Source organism: Fulmarus glacialis, unplaced genomic scaffold (genome assembly GCF_000690835.1).
Source record: "Fulmarus glacialis isolate BGI_N327 unplaced genomic scaffold, ASM69083v1 scaffold13514, whole genome shotgun sequence".
NCBI lineage: Eukaryota > Metazoa > Chordata > Aves > Procellariiformes > Procellariidae > Fulmarus > Fulmarus glacialis.
The window spans coordinates 9,221-20,593 of NW_009208759.1; the positions used below are offsets into that span (position 1 = coordinate 9,221).

At 44.2% G+C, this 11,373-nt stretch overlaps 1 protein-coding gene across 1 annotated transcript in view; it reads right to left on the reverse strand.

Annotated features, from left to right (window-relative positions):
- Window positions 1-11,373, reverse strand: part of LOC104075935 (cholesterol 24-hydroxylase) — a 13,124-nt gene that overhangs the window by 1,003 nt on the left and 748 nt on the right. The window contains exons 2-14 of the mRNA XM_009576605.1: window positions 9,736-9,813; window positions 9,367-9,448; window positions 8,742-8,815; window positions 7,987-8,073; window positions 7,144-7,282; window positions 6,422-6,532; window positions 5,464-5,620; window positions 5,071-5,133; window positions 3,931-4,003; window positions 3,402-3,486; window positions 1,538-1,648; window positions 1,185-1,273; window positions 227-293 (exon numbers count right to left, since the gene is read on the reverse strand). Coding sequence (XP_009574900.1) covers window positions 227-293; window positions 1,185-1,273; window positions 1,538-1,648; window positions 3,402-3,486; window positions 3,931-4,003; window positions 5,071-5,133; window positions 5,464-5,620; window positions 6,422-6,532; window positions 7,144-7,282; window positions 7,987-8,073; window positions 8,742-8,815; window positions 9,367-9,448; window positions 9,736-9,813 — 1,216 coding nt within the window. The remainder of the gene's footprint in view (window positions 1-226; window positions 294-1,184; window positions 1,274-1,537; window positions 1,649-3,401; window positions 3,487-3,930; window positions 4,004-5,070; window positions 5,134-5,463; window positions 5,621-6,421; window positions 6,533-7,143; window positions 7,283-7,986; window positions 8,074-8,741; window positions 8,816-9,366; window positions 9,449-9,735; window positions 9,814-11,373) is intronic.

Here is an 11,373-nt window from a genome sequence, read left to right on the forward strand (position 1 = left end):
ATGCGGGCTCAGGTGACGTGGGACCAGTTCGGTACATGTGTGTCTGCTCACGTGATAGCGTTTGAGAGACATGCCCTGCTGTGGGCATGGTGGGGATCTTCCCTCTAGAGGGAAGAGGGTCAGTGCACCATCAGGATGGCCTTTGGTCCGCCCCCCAGCCTCGGCCAGCACACCCTGAGCTGGCCCAGTGCTCGCTCATAAAGCGTTGCTCCTGGCCTCTGCTTACCTGTGCAAACGCCTGCCCGATGCAGGATCGGGGTCCCAGAGAGAATGGAAAATAGCAGTAATACGGCCTGCAAAGAAAAATGTTCAAAACTGTCACTCTGACAGCTTGGTTGTAAAGAAACAAACAAATATTTCATCACAGCAGCAAGGAAGTGGTCTAAATACCACCTCACCTAGCTGACTTGTTAAGACAATCTCCAAATTAACGTTTTTTTGCTTCAGAGCGGCAATACAGCTCTGCAGCATGTTTCCTTGTCATCTCCACTTGCTATATGGCTCAGCTCACAGAGCTGTTTTGATGCCTGCAAACCTTATTTCAAAGCTGAACGTCAAGCATACTCTAAATGCTCTCCAGCCCGTCATGAGGACTTAATGATCCACCCAATTATTGCTCCTTTGGGCAGCTCTGAACCATGTGAGTGAGGGGACATTTGGTTCAGGAGACCAGACTAACTCTAGGTTGAAGTAAAACCTCTGACTCACGAAGTAGTTAGGGATCAGCACCAACTGTTTAGGTCACTGGTCCCTCCAGTTGCACTCCCGCCTACTGAGCAGACTTAGGCTGCCCGCCCACGTGGCTGAAAGGCACCTTCCGCCCCTCAGCCCCTTGTCCCCTCTCTAATGTGGAAACACATCAAGTGTCCTGGGGCCAGGGCTGCCACGCATTAAATGTTTGTATTGCACTATGGCAAATATTCAACCCTGGTTTTGGCCTTCACCTCAATATAAACATGAAATAACATTAGTATTGGTCTTTTTTGTAAGGTGTCATGAGGTCTAAAGAACTTCTGAACAAAAGCTGTACATTATTGCTCCTTATTTGCATTTGGATAAGGATTTAGCATTACTCATACTGGAATGGAAAAATAGTTTTATTCTACTTTTTTTCCCCTTGAAATCTCTTCCTGTAATGGTTCCTTATTACATATTTAATAACCTGGGAGTACAAAGAAACTCACTTAGGTGCATCTTTGCTAAATCGGTCTGGATTGAAAGTGAGTGGATCCTTGAAATACCTTTCCATCCTTCCCATTATGTAAGTGCTGAACTGTCAAGAAAGAGTTTATTTGCGTTAGTCAGGAGCAGCACACTGAAAACGCCTCTTTGCTGTCACAGGTACAAAACCGTAACTGCCTTCCACTCCCCAGGCAAAAACAATCCAGAGTCCCAATTCATACCCCAGTTTTGCCCAAAATTTCAGAGAGGCCAGCAGAAATATATGCAGGGAGTGCTTTGGCCCTCTGATACACAGGTCCATTACATTTGGATCGACTGCAGCAGCTAAAAGCTGCTGCTGGTGGATGGAACTCACAACGAGCATTGTGTTTGCAGGAATTCTGACGCCGTTGATGACGTGCTCCTTCTCCATCCAGCGTATCGTCCCTGGGAGGGGCGGGTACAGCCGCAGTGATTCCTTCAAAACCTGCATCAGCGAAAAGCACAAAAGGTCAGTTAGTTAATACAGTGTAGGAAGCAGAAATAAAATTAGTTACCTCCCTATGGCCTTTCGCTTTGGCTAAATGGGAGCTTTTGACTTGTGGAACAGATGCTGGTACCTCCCTTGGACTCCTGTGGACAAAATAAATACATTGAACAGATCTTACACCTCAAGTCAGGTCAACAACTAAGTGAAAAAGTACTGGGAAGCAAATTCAAAAGGAATGTCTAAGAGTGAAGTCTCATGCCACCGATGAGCCGTTCTCGGCACCGGCTGCCATGAGGATGGGGGTTGCTCCCACGCCCTTCCCACTCTCAGCACTGCGCTCCCACTCCTGCCTTTGTCCTGCTTCTGCTGCTCGGGGAACTGAGCCAGGTCAAAGCACCAAAATGACAAAAAACAACCTGGCAAAGGGAACAGTGAGAAAAAATGGAATGAGACCAGTTCTTTTGGTGGCAGTGAGCTGTAAGAATGGCTTATTTCATCGAAGTGAAATCTAATTAAGAGTGCACATCAGCATCGCACTGCAAATGCAATTAATGGTGTGTATGCATGAGTGGATTAACGAAAAAGAAGCGTGGACAAAAGGATTCAGAATTGCCTGAGTGACAGGAGAGGAGTCCTGTGGTCTCTGGTACTCCAGTGATGGACTGGCTCTGACCAAGGGTGACTGTGATTTTGGTTGTACAGATCCAAGTTTGTTCTGTTAAATAAACGGTCTGCTTTGAGGGGCTCTCATGTGATCCATCTTAAAACTGAAAGACTTAGTCTTAACGGGAGTGGTATAATTGTGATGATGTTTGGAGAAGCCTAAGGAAACCTGCTGATTTCTGTAATCACAGAGAGATGCCTTTTCCTTATGAGAAATACACCTCTGAAATCTACCCGCTGTCAAAGTAGTGATTTGTGGGATGGGATATGGCAGATGGTAAAACACCATCACCCACCTTGACAAGGTAGTTTAAGAGAAGAGCGATCATGGCAGACTACTAAAATCACAGGCAATTTAAGAGGGAGAATAGCTGCCAGGACTGTGATTCAGCCTCTCCTGAGGGCTACTGGTGTCCCCCATCTTGTAAAAAAGGATATGCAACACAGATGCTGGCAAGTAGCCAAGCCCTGGCTTTGCAGTTCATTACCAACCAGCATTTCTACATACAAGACCTCTTTTAGGACCAAACTTTGCTCCCCCCCCCGCCCCCGAGTGACTGAAGAGGGTTTCAAGATCAAATAATAAAAAGATGGAAATTGCAAAAAATAGCCATTATTTTTGGATGTCCTCAAGTCCTGCTGAGTTTATGGCACATGGTGAGATCATAGCTGGAAATGCTTTAACAATAATCGAACAAAAATAGAGTTGTGAGTTTGGGCAGCGCCTGGGGCTCATGCACAAGTTGGGCTTGAAGTTGCAAACCCTTCTTAAAATATAGCTATGGTTTCAGCTTAAACATGTAGGGATTAAGCAACTCCGCTCTAGCTCCCAGCTTAATTATAAAGAAAGCAGTGAAGGAATCACGAGATTTTGGAAAGAAATTTGAGGACCATCCTTCCCATCAAGGCTGGACTGCTGCAAATGGCTCACCTGCTTGCTGACTCTCTGGGGACAAATACTGTCAGGATCAAATATTGGCATTGCTCCTAAAATTTTAAGAGTGCGGGCTCCTTCTGGCAGTCCCATGAGATGGCAGGAGTGCTACCAAACAGCTCTGACTGGTATTTTACCTCACCCCTACAGTACCTGCGATAAGTAGGTGAGTTTGCCAAGATCCTCATAGACAATGTCTCTCTTGGCACCAAGAACTTCATCCACTTCGGCCTGAAGCCTGCAGTTAAATTAAAAAATGTTAGTTGCAGACACCCATTTCTTGTTAGGCAAGCGGACAAATTACATTTTTTACTTTCCAGACACTGAGTTGGACTTTGACTCCCATCCTCAGGGGAGATGCCTACTGATTCCCAGCCAGCCTGCCTGAACTTGTGCCTCATATCGGGATGGAGCAATGTGTGTACAATGCAGCTGAATCAGGCAGGACGCAGGACCAGCTTTGTATAAAGGCTTTGAAAAAAAAAAAATCACTTAAGATTAATTATACCAATTCCATCTAAACTTTTTAAAAATTTTAGATATATTGGGACTATGAAACTATTTATTTTGGAAGGGAGACTAGAACTTATTGGGAATTGATCCTAGCTTTTTAATAATCCTTATAATTAAGTTCAACTTGAAATTAACAACAAGCTGGGTTTGCAAAGTGGAGCCCACGTACCTTTCCAGTATTTCAGGATGCTGAGCCAGTGCCATTACTGTAAATGACAACTGATTGGCAGTGGTTTCGTGACCTAACGACACCAAAAATTGGTTTAAAGGTTAGTATGAAATAATAACATGATACAAAGATGGTCTACTAGTGTGACTGTGAACAGGAAACTTTAAATGTCAGGCCCTGAATGTTTCATTTCAAGTATGCTAGAAATTAAAGGGAACACCAAAAGGGATGTAAATTCTATATAAGGAGCTTTCAAGAATGACAAGAACAAGACAAAGCTTGCTCAACTCAAAGCTGGAGTGGCTGCATATGGCACCTACTGGTTATGAGCTCCCCAACAGCAGGGCCAGTGAGGTTAAACACTTGCTGTGTCGTATTATGGTCCTCCCGAGAAGCAAGGATTTACTGGTTTTGAGGGAAAACAGAGCTTCTAATGGTCTTTCTTTGAAATGTTTGCTTTATGTGGATAGTTTTCATTTTTTTCATGGATAGGTGTATTATTTTAAAGCATGACAGAAAACAAGACTTCTGCAAAGATGTATCTGTTGCAATAACATCTTTCTTGCGAGAGAACAATGTTTTGACCTCACCTTCTTAGGAACCTAAATCCTACTGACTTGCGAGATCGATCTTTCTACGTTGTTTACCTCACGTATCATCTTGGTCCCTGATTTCTCCGTTAGTCTTGACAGTGCCCTCTCCTACCAAGCATTTAATCGTACTACTAAGGAAAGAACGGCATTTGCTTGTGTGGGTGAGGTGATGTGAAGACACGTGGAATATATTAAAGATGTTTTCAGTGGGGTTTAGCAGGATCTGGAGGAATAGCCTTGCTCCCCAGCGGGCAGTGCTGCTCCCTGCACCGCAGGTTGGAAACCACTGGCCTGGCATTATTCGCTGTGTTGATATGACTTAAGGAGGACAACGTACCATTTGCCTATGAGAAAACCAAGAGTTCTCCTCACACCTCACCCAGCTGGTCCTACGCCAGCATATTACTGCTGTCTTCCAACCAAGTGACTCCTGCTTACAGCAGCGTCACTTGGGGTGAGCAAGAATATTAATCATGATCCCGCAGACAGCCCAAGAATGAGTACAGCTTCCCACATGACGTATCCAAACATTAAAATAGCTACCAACCTGCAACAAAGAAAGTGATAAAGTTATCCAGAATGTTTTCATCATCTCTAGTTTCCTCCAGGGCTGTCAAGACAGAAAAGCAAATGAGATTAGAAAACGTCCCCATGCCCCAGCTGGAACAGCCAGAACGCTCTGCCCGGTTTTGCTCATTTTGTCTGAGGTGGCATCGGGAACAGATGCTGAGCGGGCAGCTCAGCAGTGACTTGTGATCAACATTTAATCCGATACAAAGAAACGGGGAATTTTCAAAGCAACTCTCGCTATCTTCAGAGTGAAAACACCCTCCTAAAGACATTAAAGGAGGACCAAAGTTCAGATCCCCAAACATCCTCCCCAAATCTCAAGGCAAAACATGCCACAGAGAAATTCACTCAAACAGCAGCGTGCCCCTACCATCTCCCTTCAGTATCTGCGTAAGAATATCCAGCCTGGCCTCCTTCCCGTTCCGGATGGCCTCTCTCCTCCGGTCAATGCACTCCTTCCCCACACGCCGCAGCAGCCTCACGCTCTCCTTGACCTCCTTTACCAGCTTCTGTTTCCCTGGCATGTACTGAATACAGAATTTCTTTAGTCATTTTATTCTTTTTGCTGGTAAAAAAAAATATTGCCAGTGTTATTTTTCAAGCGAGCACCTTGTTTTCTGCTAAATGACATTTTTCACAAAAACGTCTGCTCTCCACAGAACAAAGTGAACATCCCCAAGGTGAAGGGTTTGGCCTGAAATGAGAAATATTCCAATCCAGGCATGCTGATGTCCTGCCTTGTCAGAGCTGATGTTTTGAGCACCGTGAGCAAAATTCCTCACCTCTCCACAGAGAGAAACTGCAGCATGCGATACAGAATTTCACCTCTGGGCCCAAAAAGGAAAAAAGGAGCTCTAAAAGCCTGAACTACAGCTTTCATGAGAAACTGTGGAATGATTTTTAACTTAAATATTTCAGATTACATCCATAATTTCCTAGTATATGAATTTTGGTCAAAAATATCATTTTTTTACGGTAAGAAAGTTCAAATTTCTTCCACCTTGAGTGAAGGCTGCCATCCTTCTTCGACAAATGGCAAAAATCTCAGTATTTGCAGTGATGGGTGTGAAAGTGTAAAACCATATGAAAAGACGACACATGCATGGGGGGAGAAAAGGCAGAAAGACAGAAAGGAAGCATTAAATATTAATGTTAATTTTGCAAGTGTTTTAAAGCACTAATGAATTTTATCTCAATGCACATTGGAGGGAAGGAGCTACTGATGACCCTTTCCCCGCCGTACACGGGCCTCGCACAGCTCCGGCCCACTCGTGCAGGGGCCCCAGCTGAATGCGGAGAGAGAGGACTGAAGTGGGGTGCATACAGACCCGCACGAGGGGGATGCGCATCTTGGTCATTCCTTCCAAAACCACGGTCACAGCGTGCGGTAAAGGCGTCTGGTCATCGCTCAGTGCGTTTAATTCCAAGCCAAAGGCTACCTGAGGAGCGGGAGAGAAAAAGGCAGCAACTTGCTGCATCCTCCTGGCTCCCTGGGGCTGGGGTGAAAGAGCAGGACGGCCTCACACCGCCACCTTTTCCCCTAAAAATACCTCAGGCCAGATCCTGCCTTGCAGGAGGCTGCGAGGGAAGGGTAATATCTACATGATGCCTCCTCCTTCTTTGGGGAGATTAATAATTTGCTATTACTCCCCATTCATTCCAAACTGTTTTGCATAGAGAAGGGAAAAGCCAGGGTAAGGCAGACTTCATGCTGACATACAATGGTAATAATACAACATCCACACGTGAACAAGCACTGGTGTGCCCCGTTTGGTACGAGGGGTGGGAGGTACGAGGATGTTCGGGCTTTTGCCAAGGGTCCCCATCCTGCAGGCCACCCCTAGGCTGTGCAGACCCTTCCCTAACTGCCCCTTCCTATGGCTCAGCCCAAATGGAAGTGGCGCAATTAGTCCTTCAGCTCCTCTGGCACTGCTGGGTAAAGGTCTTGTTCCCTGGCTCCGGCTCCTGAGCCCGTCCTGCTGCCGGCACCCGTTAACTTCCATTCCTTTCTGCCAGTCGCAGAAGAAACAAGAAAGCGGACAGCTGGTACCTTTGCAATGATATCCATAGTCACACGGTTCATCATCGTCAGCATGCTAAACTCTTTTTTTCCATCTGCCTTTTCCTCTAGCTTCTCCATCAGCTCCTCTGCTTTTTCATTAAAAGTTTCCATCAGACCAATCAGGTAGCTGAACAATCAATAAAAATGAGTGATGGGGGCTCTGGAGAGGACATCTTTGCTCAGGCAAAATTACCTTCATTATTTTCCATACAAAGTTGTAATTTTTTTTTTTTTTAATTTATAATAAATTTGCCTTAATACTTTAAAAAGCAAACAGATAAAATGAGCTAAATTCTTCTTCTAGCAGCCCCACTCCATCCTGCCATGTAAACAATGGCTGTTGTGGCAAAGGGCTTTGGCCTGTGCACGCCAAAGCAAATGGACTTTATCTCAGACCCTAAATGCAATGCATCGAGGCGCACACAAGCAAACCAGACCAAGCCCCTGCGTATCAATCACACTGTATCTTCCATAAGGAATCACTCGGGTGAATGATGAGGCTTGCCCACATCAAATCCCCGAGGGCTGTTTCTGACAGGATAAGGCAACCATCACCACACTCCTGGATATGCAACCCTAGGACCCTTCTGCCGTCGCTGAGCTCATATGGGTGTCACTGCCCCGTGGGAAGTCTGGTCAAATTATACTTGTCATGGAAATTGTACGTTGGACTCTTAAGTAAAACGTGATTTCGGCACCAAATGTTTTCTTTTTCTCTTTCTAAATATCAAATAATGGATATCAAATTTCTAAGTATCAAATAATGACAGGGAGAATCATGAAAATACAGTAGAAATAACAGACTGGACATCCCAGATATGTCTGCCTTACGTTCGGCTGAAAGCTGGATCCATTATCTTCCGCTGCTTGTGCCAATGCTCGTGGTTGCAAACAGTTACCAAGCCATTCCCTAGAAACCTAGCATTTAGGAAAACAAGGAAAGGAACAGTTTTCAGCAAGGGAGCCAGCCAAACCCCATGTAGTCACAAAGAGAACTCTTCCACATCTACTTTCTTGTATTTTTCCCATGTGTAGGGAGCACCGTGCTGCTTTGAGTACACAGTTGTTGCATCACTGTGGACAACGACTGAACTGCAGATATGTTTTGCCTGGTAGGTGTGGACTGCTGAGTCCAGTAAGATTCTGATTCATTACAGCTGTTATGCAAATAATTAATAGAACAACTGGATTATTATATTTTTAAAAGCTTCAGGCTATGGAGAAAAATCCCCTTTTTTGTTATTGAACTTAGGAGCTGGAAGCTCCCATGCATTAAGAAATAATTCAGTGCTCTAAAATCTAAGTGAGAAGTTTGATGATGGTCTTGAGCAAACTGTTCTGAGACTAACTGAACATCCACAGGAGGGGGAAAAAAAAAAAAAAAATCCAACATAACATAACCTCCCTGGCTGGGAAGACATTTGACTTGACACATAATTTAATAGGTACACACTGCTTACATATGTCTGGAATTAGTCATTAATCCCCACACTAAGGTAAATGGTCAAAATAAGTGTCATGCCTCCGATGTTATTAATCTTTCACTTATTTTCAGATCACAATGGCTTCAGATGGGGTTCGCCTACCTCTCACCAAATATGTTGAAGATACGACCGTACACCCGCCGATCCTTTGGGTACTGTGGTGACATCAAGAACTCCTAAAATCAAATCACAGGTCAGTGAATACTGAGTGCAATCTGTTTCCCAGACAAAACATAAAAAGCCACTCACACATTCACTCTTTTCCTCCTGTAGCAATACTTTGAAGACTAGATGAATTATTTGGTGTGCCCTGATTCCCCAGTTCCTGTGCTGCTAACTTTTTTTGCACGCCTCTAGCACTTTTTGCCCAATGACCCGAAATCTCACTCTGTGGTTACTGCAAAGATTTAGAGGAAGAAATTCAGTCCCTTGTGCCTCGCTCATTTGAGATATTAAGCTCTTGCAGAAAGTCTGCTTTTCAGAAATGGTGGATGCTTGCTCTATCTGCTGTTTAAATAAAGATAACAAAGTAAATCAACTGATCAAGGAAGAAAACAAATCAGGACATCCCAGAGAACAGAGCACCTCACCCTCCCAACCCGGCCAGAGCCACCCTCTCCGCAGGCACAGACTGGCTGCACCGCGCTGTCGTGAACACCAGGCACCACCTCTCTTTCTGGAGGGATGGGCCGATCCCCACTGTCGATTCAGCTTTATTTTGCAGTACCTTCACTCCTTCAGGAGTCAGAATCGTTACCGAGACTCTGTGAAAGGCATTAAGCCGTACAATAGGTCCATATTTCTCTGCCCTACAAGAAGAGAAGGAAAAAAAAAAAAAAAGAGAATTATGGTACAAACCACAAACATGTAACAGTTCAGACCTAATAACCTCAAAGGACGAAAGCAGCATGTACTGGGAACTACTGCAGTCTTCAGCGAATAAAGCCATTAAAAGAAAGATCAATGCTCTCTCTCTAGCTTCTCTACTGACCTTCTGAATGATGCTAAATACGTAATTCAGGGCCTCTCTGCCTTGATTGCCCAATTTGTGCTACAGGGCTACCCCATTCGATGTTACTGATGTGTCTCAACTTACCATTGCAGGAAAAGATCATGCATAAACTCCTGTTTCCTCAGCATTCTCCACAAGATCGGCAGATGTCCAAATAAAAAGCTGCAGAAAATGAACATTAGGAGTGTCACAGGGATGCCAACAAAGGGTTTTGTATAGATCGCAATCCTGTTGCTCAGTGATGCAATACGAGTGTTGCTCATGTTTTCCTCCTTGTAAGGAAAGATAAAAGTAACACCTACCTGTGCCAATGCCCAGCCCTCACGTGGGTAAGCTGGGGACCAGGGTCCAGCTGGTGCACTCGTGCAGCCAGGAAGACCAGTGCAGAGACACAGGACAAGGTCTTTTTTGCTGCTGGATTTTAGGAGATGTTTGTGTCTGGGTGGGAGCTCCCAGCAAACAGCTTTGCTCTTTGCCTAGCTGACTGAATCTCCACTGCAACTATTACATTTCTGTACATGCAACAGACATTTGCATCAAATATTTTTTAATACACGCTCAGCCCTGATAAGTGTAACTTTGGTTCTGTCAATGGAGTTAAATTGAGTAAAATTAGGAACGGACTCCTTCTGTCTAAAGCCATGTCACCTCAAATGCTGAAGAAAAAAAAAAAGGACACCCTAGAAGGATAATCACTGGTTAATATGGAAATTGCAGAAATGAATAAAAAGGGTTAACTTCAAATACAATAGCTGTATTAAAAAGTTAGAGATCAATTCCTTCCTTCAGCTGCAAGTGGTGAATTCCCACTGGCTTTGCATACATCTGAAGGAAGATTTGGCCAAGCTCCTCTCTAAATGAAGCAAGCTGCACTCGAGATCTGTTTTCCATTTAAGAGACAGACAGCCATGCTATCATTCTTTTCAGTATAAATAAGCTATAGTGGAAAAACAGGCTCTTATTTTATTTCTCTTGGAACCGGGAGGCGCTTAAAATAACAAGCACTCAACAAAGTTACCCAACATCTACAGAAACTATTAATCCTTCACTTGTTTGACTCCTCCATTGTAACTGGACTCCAAAAAGATATGAAAGCCCCAAATACGACAGGTGAATCCTTCATTAGCTAAAGCTCCGGAAACCGCTCTATCTGCAGCGTACGAAGCAAGGTCCTGCTCATGGCTCCTCCTATGTGACACATGAGTCCTCAGAGATATTTTTCATCCTCTGTCCCGTCACTACCCAATTAAGTCAGGTGTTATAACAGGCCTAAAACATTCATCCACTAATGAGAAGTTCCCAATTACCTACTGCATGCCATGAAAAAAACTAAGCAAGGGCTTGGTTTCAGATATATAACTATGTGACACTACCATCTGAAAACATGTATTTGCAAAGAAATCCCTTTTGCCCATTTCTTGCTATTCAATCTTTAATATGAAGCAAACCTTTGAAGAGATGACCTCCTCTCTTCACAGGTGAGCCATTCATGCAGTAAAAATGACACAAAGCCACTAGGACTCACTTTTCCAGCCTGTCCTGCACAAGTCTCCTTTAGAAATGTGCTGCGTTAGTTCTGGTAAGATAAATCAGCCCAGGAAATCAAGGGTGTTAACGTAATCTTGTCATCATGCAGTCATAAGACCTTAGACAAAGTCTGAGGTTTTGATAAGATCCTGTTGTACTTCATCCTAAAACAAAGCTTTCTTAAGCTTTTAACAA